The following is a 12,340-nucleotide window of genomic DNA, read 5'->3' on the forward strand; positions in this document are numbered from 1 at the left end:
TTTCTAACAAAGACCATATATAAAAGTGATTCTTACAGTTCTCATAGAGTTTTTGTAGGACTCTGTGCTTAGCATTTTAAACTTTTATCATGCAAATATAATCGGACTGTAAGTCAAACCTAAAGCCTGTGGCTTTCAAGACTTTTTCTTCATTATGTCATTGGAAAAGAGGGCTTATTTTTTGCTGACTCTTGTTAATTTGTAGGAAGAGGATCATGTTCCTATATCTGCAGTTGAATCTGATGGTTGTTTGGATGTTATCGGTAGTACTTTCATGACTTGTACCATTTATTCCGTTAGGAGAACAGCATGGCTTTTCATAGTGTTATTTCTTTCTATTTTTTTCTTAAATTGTTGCATTCTCTTTTTCAATATAATACAGCTTCAAATTTGTCGATAAGTTGCAGTAAATTTATATGTGAATTTTCAATAGTTAATTTCACAAAGTCTTATTGCAGAATTCATTATTTTCTTTTATTCATTATTTTATTCATTAAATATCAAGGTGTGAATGATACATATTTTAATATATATTAAAAGTGTGATTGTTAGATATTAATATGTGGCAACTGATGACTTATATTTGAAGATTTTCCCTCAGAGATTACTGTTTCGTGACAATGCCTGAAGTGTGGATTATTTACTGAGTTTTACTGAGATTCCTGTTTAATATTTTGCTGTTTTAATTCACTGAGTGCTTTGTGAAATGAGTAGATACTAAACACACAAAGAATGCAATTAGTTTGCTTCCAAGAATAGCTATATAGGACATGAAAAATGTGTGATGTAAGTAGATGACACCATATTTTTAGGTTTAAAAAATATATAAACTGTTCCACTTTCTTTTACATATAGATGAATATGTAGAGTGAGAATTTTATGTGAGTCTTTAGCTAGAACTGAACTAAGTAGAATATGCGTTTTAAAAGGATTTGTAGTGAGGTAATGCTTGCAGTGAGGATTTGTTTGCAGTTACATTCTGAACTATAGGTCCAGTATATTGTTGAACACGGTCTTCTTGTTTTGGCCTTTATTTTGCCATCTTTGCCAAATTCAGTAATATGGAAAAGTCTTTAGGGAAGAGAGCTATTAATTGTTTACCTCAGTAGCATGTTTTTCTGTCGTTGTTAATGGAACAAGTTGCTTTCATTGGAGTGTTGCAAGTTTGCATAGAGATTTAAAGTAGTACTTAAAATGTTGCTTTGCTTTCCTAAAGTCTTCCTTGGTTATGGCAGAGAAGAATTTATCAGAGAAAACAGTAACATCTTATCATTGGAGTAAATTGTGCAAAAGAGGCTTAAAGGAGGAATTGCAAGGGAAGTAGTAGGTGGATGGGAAAAATTAGTTTAGAATGAGATTGGAAACTGATCCTGAGTGAGTTGGGAGAGAGGAAGAAATGTCAAACACATTCTGTCACAGATACTGTATTTAGATTTGATACTTGAATGAATTCTGCTTTCTGAACTCCACTGTAGTACATATGAATATCTTTGAATTTCTATTAAAGAGGAGTGAAATAACAGCAGAGAGAGTACACTGCTGTTGAAGTATGTTTTAATTTGTAGGCTGGCTGCTTGACTGGCTCTCAATCTTAAAGAAATGAATGCAGTCTGGTGGCCACATCATTCTGCCCTAAAAGTCAGTATTATTTACCATGCGATTGCTCCAGAAATATTTGTACTGATTTTGCCAAAGAGTTGCGTGATTTCAGTATTAAACTCTGATGTGGAGTATGTTTGTAGAGCCCACTGCCTTTTTAATACTGGTGCAGCTGCTGCTCTGGATTATGGAAATGATATGAAACTAAGCTATTTTGAATTTGGGCTTTTGGAGAGAGAGCGGCTAGTGTAGTTATGACACGTTAGAAGTACAGTTTTTGGGGTGTCCTGAAGTTTGCACACAACTTTTGCATCTTCATATGCATTATTGATACGCAACTTCAGTATCTAAATTAGATGACAAGAGCAGAGCATATGGGGGTGAGTTAGCAGTGGCCTTCCAGTTCTCATAGCTGTTTATCTAACCAGTCTTCTGGGATCTAGGGTCTTCTGAGGTGTTCAGCAGTATCTACTCCTGGTTAAGGGAAAGTGAGCGTGCTCAGAACTGGATCCACAGGGATTCATTCTGTTATAGTTTTCAGCCTGTCTGTCGTTAATAGAAGACAGATGATTCAGCTCAATAAAATTGAGGAGCTGATCAGAATAACTTTCATATGGATGTCCTACTCCATCAAGTTATTTAGAAGTAGAAATGCTTGTTGACAGACTTTATAGTACAGTCTTGAATACAAAAGGTAAGATATGTGCCTATTTATCTTAAATCTATCTGATTAGATTTAATAATAATACTAGGAAATACCTTATATTCCAGTTCAGTTCAGTATATTACAATGCAAGTGTGCTGACAACTCTGGGAATAATTGAAACAAGTTGGGAGAACTGTGTTCAGTAAGAATATTCTTTGTGCATCTGTTTATAGAATTTGTGTTTATCTTAAGATCCGATATTTGTTGTTTTGGTAGCAAGTTCTGCTTGTTTACTGACTATTTTAATTGCATTGGGTGTGGAAAGTACTCTAAAATGCTTTATTGTACTGCATGGTCATTTAAAATATTAAAGTTAGAAGCAGAATGTGTTTGTTTTATTCCTGTGCTATAGATTTCATTCAAATTGCTCTCTAGAAAGCACCTTGAAAGTTGCTTTGCTTAAAAAATTACTCACTTGGGCTTAATATTCCTAAGAAAACGTACCTTTACTAGAGATCAGGAAGGAAAGTTAGGGCTATAAGGGATACACTTACTCTATACCTGTTGGAACTGTGAAGGCAGTTCTGCTGTCGATAGTAGTAGGATTCTGTGTAGTTATTTTTGTATGAGGTTTGTCCTAACTGTCAGAAAAATAGACAATATGATACAACGCAGATCAAACAACTGATTTTTGTCTACTTATCCACTGAGATGCAGGTTAAGTATTTATCTTTAAATGAGAAACACACAAAAATGGCTCTTCTGAGTGGGATTGGTGAACACTTGGTTAAACACTTCAGGTTTTTTTACATCGGATAAAGATAGTAGTTCCAGGATTATCCCTGACTCATATGCACCTGGCAAGTAAATAAAGTTTGGATGACAGGAAAGTTGATTTTCTCTTCCCCATACGCTCCCCTTTTCACTGGCCCCTCTGCCCCAGCTAGCTGAAAGTACCTGTTTTTAACTCATACTGCTTGTTAATACTTTTTGTGGTAAACATGATTGCTAGGATAATTCAAAATTTTTTTTATAAAATTATTACCTGATTTATTGTCCAAGAAGGCATTGATGTGTTGTTCGTGATTTAAAGAAGTGCCAAAACAGTTTTAACAATTTAACCTTATAATTGGTCTGCAAATTAATTATTTTAAACTATTTTAATAAACTAATTTAAAAATATTCTAAAATGTAAGCTGGATTTCTTGGTAGTGCAGTTGGGCAAATTGTGATACAGCCTGTGAGAAGTTCTGTATGTGCGTGTAAGGAATGGAGGCCCGAAACTTGAAATCTAATGACTGTGTCCTGCAGAGTGCTGGGTACAGATTTGTAGCCACAGAATGAGCAGCAAAGCTGGTGGAGCTTGTTCTCTTCTGAATTTGTTATTTAGGGCTTCTAGACATTCCACAGTAATGACCCCTTTGCAGATTCTTTACCTTGCTCCTCTTGTCTCTTCTGTATCATTTTACCTCCAAGGTAATTACTGTCTCCTCCTCTTTGAAAACCCTTTGCCTTTGTATCATCTGTGCTTTGTAGGATCTATATCATCTGTATTACTTCCTCCCTTTCTTGAGGACACTGTTTTAAGTTTACTCCTTTAATTAATGGAGAGGGGGGAAAAAAAGCAGTGCACACTCTGCTCGTTGGATACTGTGCCAAATAGGCCACAGTAGGAACTTCACAGTTAACCCTTCTCTGAAGAAGTTAGCAGTGGATAAGATCTCTACATGTTTTTAGAAAATAGATCCTTTAGATTGCAAAAATAGATTGCAAAGTCAAATGTGCAAGAACTGTAAAGTGTCAGGGCTCCTTGATCGCACAGCCTCCTTGTGTGGATACCTTTTTATTAACATTCTGGAAATGTTTAAAATTTTTGTAAAGAAGCATTTCAACATTTTTAGTTGTATTTTTTGAATAGTTTTACCACTGGATTACTTAGTTGTATGCAAAAATGTTCACCTTGTAAATTGTGAACATTTGTAATCCATATAGTAATAATGTAAAACACTGCAAATCATGTAGTAATAATCTTTTCCAGCTGAAGAACAAAATAATGTTTTACACTTTTTTTAAATAAAAGTTTTGCAGCAATATTTTCAAAGGAAGACATTTTTCTTGCAGATTTTCTGGAGGTTCACTTTCATCTACAGTAATATGCTGTTTTTCTATAGAAGCCTTGCTTCATGTGACACCTAGCGTGGATATTGATCTTGTAGCAAATTCAGTGTTCTCCTGCTTCATTGTTTTAGCAGTCCTTCTGTAAAGACAAGATTTTCTCAGGGGCATTATCTCTTACAATGAGCAAAACCATCTCTAAACATTGTACAAACAATAATATAGTTTTACTGAGATGTATCAAATGATTTAACTCATTTATAGTTGGCTCCTTTTGCAGGTGACATAATTAGGATTAAAACTTGCTTATCCTTCTGTTCAGCAGCACTCCAGGGACTCACAAAAGGCCTGTATTCATGCTCAGTGATGGTGCAATTCCTCAGTCTTTAGGGAAATGGACCTAGTTCTGTCCTCTCTACAAGGCACATATAGTGCTATCTCTGTTAGTGATAACTGTTTTAATCCAATAATGGGTAAAAGCGTATTTATTTGATTTGTGAACAGCTATTTTCTTGGCCAGCACTGTTTGAAAACTATCTAGTATCTGTTTATATGAGAATTAAGCTCAAAGCAGAAGTACGTGGTGAACTACTGTTTCAAAATTAAATTTCTCATTCTCATTCCAAAAGCAACCACAATGTGTGTTTTTCTGCCTCTCTTCTCTCCATGATATGTTTCTCTCCCGGGAAAGTAGATGTGTCTGTTACACCTGTTAAGTTGTTTGCTGTTAAAAAAGATAGCCCTTCATGCTAGACCCAATTTTTCCATAGAAAGTTTCCAATGGGGTAAGAAGGTCTCTTATCAATTTATGACTGCTTTAAGGTATTAGCACGCAGTTTCACGCTGACAATTCTATAATCATCAAAATTGATTTTTAAAAATGAAGTTAGCATTGGTATTACTTTCTGAGAATATATCCTAAAGTCCAATGGACACATGCATTTTATGTACTTTGTCCTCAGTATGAACTATTTCCTTTTCTAATGCCTTAAAGGAAAGTAATTTTTCGTGGTCATTGTTTTCCTTTTGTGTATTCCACATTTGAGGTGCTTCAGCTCATTCTCTCTCTGTTTCTTTTTGTTTTTTAAGTTTTTTAGGAATTCTTTTGTACCCAAAAAAAACTGTTGTGTTTTCTTTACTCCTGTGTAGTCTATATTAAGCTAAACAGTAGATGATGTTGTAATTTTGTATTAGAATAAAAAGTTTATGCCTATATGCATGTAGCTTTTGTTCATCTGTTTCTATTTTCTTTCTGGAGTAGCTGTGGCATTGGCTATTGCTATTCTGTTCTTTATCATTGTTAATCTTGTCTATGAATTTTTTTTAATCTCTAAACTTGTTCACAGCTACATATCTTCTTTAAACTTTAATATATAGTTTTTGGAGAGGAATGAGGTATAATTTGCAGGTTAATCTGTTTGGAAGCTACAGTCCAGAACTCTTACAAAGCAGAAAAGCCAGTCTCTATCTCTGGTTTGTTCTCTTTAGAGAAACAACTCTTTGTGGTTTTTTCCATTTAAAACTAACAGGATGTTTTAAAAAATAAACTACTGTTTAGCTGGAAGCAGCTCTTGTCTGTCTCTTAAGGAGTAGCAGACTGCAGTTGCAAGAAAAAAAAGCAAGACCAGAAGACCAAATGTGTAATTATAAGAGCAAGAAGGCAGGAAGAGAGGAAAGTGATAATCAGTTCAGACAGTCGAATAGAAGAGCTATTATGTGGGATTAGAGAAGGAAACAAGAATGTCTATAGGTAGAGACCGAGGAGAAGAAAAAGCTTAGACATGGAAGAAGTTTCAAAGATAGGAAAATTGAAGCGTCTTCTTGTAAGTAAGTAGTGAAAAATATTCTAATGAAAATATAGTATATTGTTACGGTGAGAATTGGGAAAGGTAACTTGTCATTAATATGTTTGTGTCCAGTCATGATTTCAATTTTAAAATCTGTAAAAGTAGCACAGTAAGCTGTTCGTTGCACATAAACTGCAAGTTAAAAAAGAGCTTGAGTCATCATATTTTACCTAAAATATGTTTAATTGTGACCTTAAGTGGCATTGCTCTTAAAAAAAAAAAAAAAAAAAAAAAAAAAAAGGACTCTTAATTAAAAAAAAAAAACCAGATATTTCTGGCAAAGTTTAATACAATCATAAGCTAATACATGAAATAGTAGTTTTGTAATGTCTTATAACTTAGAATTTCTGTTTTTCTACTTGAGTATAGCATATGAACGGAGTAAGGATGTTATTTAACCTACATTTAAATTTATGCATAAATCAGATTCATTTACGAAACCCTTTCAGGCTTGGATTGAGTAAACAAGACCTATCATAATTTCTTATAAGACCGTTCTTCCACAGGTGCCATTAGGGTGTGGAAGCCAATATCTCTTACACTGAACTGTGTGGCGTTAGGAATTTGGAGAGCAAGATGCAAAGTTCAGCTTTTAATATCCCGCTTACTGAGCTGGCAAGCTGGGCAGCCCAGAGGACAAAGGACAGGGGGGAAAAAATGAATTTCATGCCAGTGTTTCAGGGGGCAAATAAGGTCACTTGGGTAGTTGCAAACTAATTGGTCAGATAAAATTGTGGAAATATTGATATCCTGTTCAGTAAAAAGAGAACCGAATGGTAGTAACAAAATTAGTGCCACTTGTCATATTTTGAATAAAATGTTTTGTTAGATAACGTATTTGAAACGTTGCAGGTTTAGCTAATATAAGAAATGGTTAAGATAGGATGTTTTGTTTCTTTTTTTTTTAAGTTGCTATAGCCGATACTTAAAAGCTAGTTAACAGAAATGTAAATTGGGAATTGCTATATTGTTAGATTTCTGTGTAAAATCAGTGTTTTTTTTCCTAATCAAATATGTAATCAAGTTATTGGTGGCTTTTGCAGGCAATATTGACTGCACAAATAAATAACAGCAGCAGTAGAGGGTTAGCCTCTGTAAGATTGATTCAGTCAGATAGGGCATATTCTGGCAGTGAGGTACTGCAACCAAGAATGAAGAATACAAGTCATCCTTTCAAGGATAAGAGCAGTAGGCTAGCTGGGAAAAACGAGTCATTGTGAATAATAATGGAGCAGGAATTTCTGTGATAAAGAAATGTTGACTATAATAGTGAGAAATTACTAAATTGTGGCATAAAATGGCTGATTTGACTATATTTGTGATGTTAGAGACAATGTTTGGTATAGTGAACCCAAAACTGGAGAAATTCTTGTTTGGAAAATGGAACCAAATAAAAAAAGTTAGGAAAATTTCTTGACAATGAGGGTAACAGAGCACCTGAACAGGTTGCCAAGAGAGGTTGTGGAATCTCCTCCTCTGGAGATACTCAGAACCTGCTTGGATGACATCCTGTGCCACATGCTCCAGGTGACCCTGTGAGTGCAGGGGGCTTTGACTAGGTGGTCTCTGGAGGTCCCTTCCAACCTTAACAATTCTGTGATTAATACTTTAGATAGTACAGTTTTATGGGGAGAATATGGAAGGAGAAGTTAAGCCTGTTTTGTTAATGAAGATATAATTTTATGAGGTTGTTTGACTGCCTTTTTGAGAGAAGAAAATCTGTTTTAAGGTAACTTATCAGTCTGCCAAAAAAAATAGCAGCTTAGAAATGAAAGGTAAGTTAATGTGACTGAAATAAGGAGAGGAAGTAAAATGATGATGAATTGATGGAAAATAGTGTGGTGGAATTTGTAGCTTATGGAGCTTTTTAAGTAAAGCTTGCAGATAAAATATAGGCTTGATATATAAAAGGGGGGTATAGGCAACAAGCTGGATGAAATTCTTGATATCTAGGAATTTATGAAGTGTACAGCATGTGTTGTGAATGCAAGCTTCAGTTCCATCTCTTCACATGTGCTTAAAAGTAGGCCTTAAACTGAGGTGTCTGAAGATCATCGTCAGTGGAATGGAAAAGAATCAGCAGAATTTGATATTTATGATATTTTGATATTTGTGATATTTTGATACTTACGCAGTAAACTAGAGCTTCTTGTAACAGAAACATTCAGTAAAGCTTTTCTTTCTTTGTCGCAGAATTTGGTACCACTACCTTATAGTTCTAGTTTCTAATACAAGTAAAAATGTTTTCCAAAGTCAGTGAAGACTGGGGAGCAAACAAGTCTTCATCTGTCTAGACCATCTCTCTATGATCTATGCAATGGGGGAAAGAAACAGTTGGTAAAGAGGGGGAAGAAATTTTGAATTTAATCAGGGAAATGCTTTTATCTTTGAAGATTTGATCTGCTTGTTTTGATGCTTCTGGCCCTATTGCTGTAAGGCTTCCTGTTATCCCAACAAGCTAGTAAGTTTAGAACCCCGTGGCTGAGATTTTCTGAGTCTCAACCTATATTTCCAGTAAATAGTCTTCAGGTCCAATTTAGGGAGGTAGTTCTCATTATGGAACAGTCTATACTGAGTTAATAGAAACTCTTTGTTAAGTGTTGGAGTTGTTTATGATGCAGAGGCTGCGTTGCTTCTTTTGAGTGGGCAGTTTCCACCAGAGTCTCTATCCATTAGCTGACCCTCAGTAAGTAGTGGTATAGTAATAGTAACAGATGCATTTTAATTAAGCTTTGTACAAAACTTGCCTGCTCAGCTGCCTTTTAAAGTTTGGGAGTTAATGGACAAACAACAGTGTGTATTTGTTTTGGAGGGTTATTGAGAAAATGCTTTGCTCTCAAGGTAATAGATATGCTTTGAAGTCTGTCTCCTGCATTGTAGGCTATGAAATGGAGAACTCATGTAGAGAGCCACAGAGTAGTGGGAATAGCTAGATGGATTTGAATTTTTGAGCAGTACCTTGCAGAGCTTTTTGTTCCACTCTGTGGAGGTGCTTATGTTTGTATTCCGTGCATGTTCTTCATCAAGGGAGGGAAACATTTTTTTCTTTCCTTGAGGGATTAAGGTATAAGGTCCTACAAAATTATCTTTGCCCAGAGCCTACAGCTTCTCTAATCAGATGAAGAAAGAGAAATTGAGGAAAGGAAAACTTTCAGGAGTTACTCAGTGATTAAATACTTTAGTGAAAGGCAGAGAGGAGAGTAACATGTAAGTTGTTCCCACTTGTTTCCATTCTAGCATAATGTTGGTAGCAGAGAATTAATTTTGACTAGCAGAGTCTTTTTTTATGGTTGTTTGAGAAAATAAATACTTGGAAAGCCATCCTCTCTGGCTATATGTTCTGAAACATCACTAGTTGGTGTTGCATAATGTTAGTGAAACCTAAGCAGCAAATCTGAGGAGCCTAAGCAGGACAGCGACAGCGGTGTTTACCAAGCAGAAAGAAAATAAGACTTTCTCTTTTAATGGCATTGTTGGCGTCTCCATTTCAAAAGCACCTTTTTATAATGCTTTTGGATATCAAGCTAATACTGTCAAATTAAAAAACAACTAGCAGAATATATATATATATATATATATAAAGCAAGACTTGAAAATACTGTATTTCTATGCGTATATGCAACAGTTGTTCAACACTAAAAGCAAGATGATAACCATCCCCTTTCCGTAGACAAACAGCACCAACTCTTTTGAAAACAATGACAGGAATCTGACTTTATCTGACAAAAGGAATTTGGAGTGGAAATCTCCCATTTGTGTAAACTGGGCGTGCCAGAACAGTGTGCAGTACAGGCTGTTGTTTCCCAAGCACATTAACATCCTGTAATTGGACCCTCTCCTGTCTGTCCTCTCCTGTTTCTATGGTGAAGAGAGTCATACAGAGGCTAGTGATGGGGCAGGACGGATGCTTTCGGTGATATTACTTGGCTGCTGCTGGATTCAACGGACTAACAGATGGAGTTTTTCCATTGTACAGAATGCTGTACAGACAAGATCTGAGAGAAACCTTAATTCTGATTTATTCCTTATATATATTTAAAAAGTAGCTTTTTTTTTTATTGGCAACATATATTTTTGTCTTCCCATTTCTTCTACATTTTTCTTGAGTCTTGAGCCCTGCAGCGCTGTTTTTCCTTGATTTATCTTCATGGGAAAACTTTGAGTTGTTATTACTGATGGTTGCCATACTATATCAGGTTCAGGTATGTTACTGTATCTGCAAGACACAGCCTCTCCCAAAACTCCTGACGCCAAACTATATTTTAAGTAATTTAAGTAAGCTTTGACTTTACGCTGATTCTGTGGTCGGGAGTTCTTCATTGACTGAATTTTTATCTTGTATTCATTGTGAAGTGTATTTGGATCCCGCATACATAGGGTATAAACTTTGTATTTCATGTTGCACTTGTATTTTTTGGCCTGCCAGGTAACTTTCAAGGAAAAATTATGGTTAATGTTTTAAACTGAAAATCCTGGATTTTTTTTCACAGTGGCAGATCTCTTTTAGCATAAAAAATGTGAGCATTTCCTGTCTAAACTAAAAACGTTGTTAGTTTGTATTGTGCTTGTTCATTGTACTGTTGTTAATTCCTCCCTAATTCCCTAACCTCCATATTACCATTTGCTTTTGGAATTTTCAACTTTTGATTCTGTGTATCCTCCACTTGCTAGTTTGTACAAAATGCATTTGTAAACTAAATGCAGTTTAGTAGATATTTTCATTTATTAAAAATCCTACAACCTTTGTTTTGAAGGCTGATTTATTTTTGACTTAACTTTGATTTGCTTTGTCATAGTGGTCTTGACTGAGGATAGATTTACTCTCTTCAGTCTCTTTCTAGACTTGATCATTAACTGAATATATAGATTTATTTAATAAAGGTTTAAAATGTAAACTAGTTCCAAGTTAGTCATACAGTTATAATTTACATTATTTTCTTTCAGCAGATGTTCTTAAGTGTTCAAGTTAGCATCCAGTGAAGTTGTTTTGTGTTTTAAAGTGCCAAATGTATCTTGTGTGTTGTATATCTGGTGTGCATCAAAGCTTCTTAGTTATCTCTGATTTTATCTTTGATTATATCTTTGTTATCTTGGAAAAAATCCTTTTGTGAGTAAAAGAATTTTTAAGGGGAAAAAGGTACAATTGTTTTTGTCGTGAAAGTGGTCAGACAAGGACTATACATGAAATACAGACGTATATCTGCGTACAATAGATCCTGCACATACAATTTACTGTTCTGTTGCGTAACTGGTGTGTGTGTGTGTGTATACATACATACACACACACACACACACGCACACACACACACGAGCGACTTCTATCCAAGTAGGAAGCATCCCCTCAAAGCACAGCTCATAAGCTGTTTCTGGTGATGGTTTTACTCTTAGCTAATTTTCGGTATTTTTGTTTCATTTTGTTTTTAAGGATCAATTTGATAACCTAGACAAGCATACGCAATGGGGCATTGACTTCTTGGAGAAGTACGCAAAGTTTGTAAAAGAAAGGATAGAGATTGAACAAAACTATGCAAAACAGCTGAGGTAAGTGTTGCATTTTTTGTTTTCCTTTAAAAGAATCATGACAATTACTTAAAAGCACTGCATCATATTATAGGCAAATATGCAATTTCATGGTTAAAGACCATTTTTCATGTACAGAGTGAATTCTTCTTTTCATGTCAGACAATTTTTTCCTGTATTATTCCAAAGCAAAGAATATTATCTTTGGGTATTTGCTTGCTGGCTTGTTTTCTCCTCTCTCCTCCCTACTTCAAATCTTTGAACAAGAAAGATACGTTCAGTGGAATTTTAAGATGAAAACAAGAAAGCCCTACTAATGTTTTTCTGCTGACTATCAGCTTTTTTTGTAGCAAACTTCTCACATTATCCAAAATCTACTTTTGTGTGTGTTCAACCAATTTCAAGTCTCTGCTACTAATTAATTTCTCATGTTGAACTGGCAAGGGCTGTGCTACATTGTGTTTGAAACGTTGAGTAGCTATGCTACATTGTGTTTGCAAAATCTGATTAAAGTTCTGAGTAGAACTGCAGAAAGCAGGAGATCTTCCTGTCCTTTAAAGTGCACCTTTCCCGTAGCCAGTCCTGTTCATTTGAGTGAGACTTTGTAACCCAG

At 35.2% G+C, this 12,340-nt stretch overlaps 1 protein-coding gene across 3 annotated transcripts in view; it reads left to right on the top strand.

Annotated features, from left to right (window-relative positions):
• The first annotated feature begins 10,292 nt into the window (after nucleotides 1-10,292).
• The window catches only part of FNBP1L (formin binding protein 1 like), a 29,329-nt gene continuing 27,281 nt past the window's right edge, over nucleotides 10,293-12,340 (top strand). The window contains exons 1-2 of one of the 3 annotated variants that reach the window (XM_026037852.1): nucleotides 10,293-10,409; nucleotides 11,633-11,748. In XM_026037852.1, the coding sequence (XP_025893637.1) occupies nucleotides 10,383-10,409; nucleotides 11,633-11,748 (143 nt within the window). In that variant the 5' untranslated portion in view covers nucleotides 10,293-10,382. The remainder of the gene's footprint in view (nucleotides 10,410-11,632; nucleotides 11,749-12,340) is intronic. The other 2 variants (XM_026037851.1, XM_026037850.1) reach the window with 2 other exon arrangements.

Source organism: Nothoprocta perdicaria, unplaced genomic scaffold (genome assembly GCF_003342845.1).
Source record: "Nothoprocta perdicaria isolate Ctin4 unplaced genomic scaffold, notPer1 scaffold_20, whole genome shotgun sequence".
NCBI lineage: Eukaryota > Metazoa > Chordata > Aves > Tinamiformes > Tinamidae > Nothoprocta > Nothoprocta perdicaria.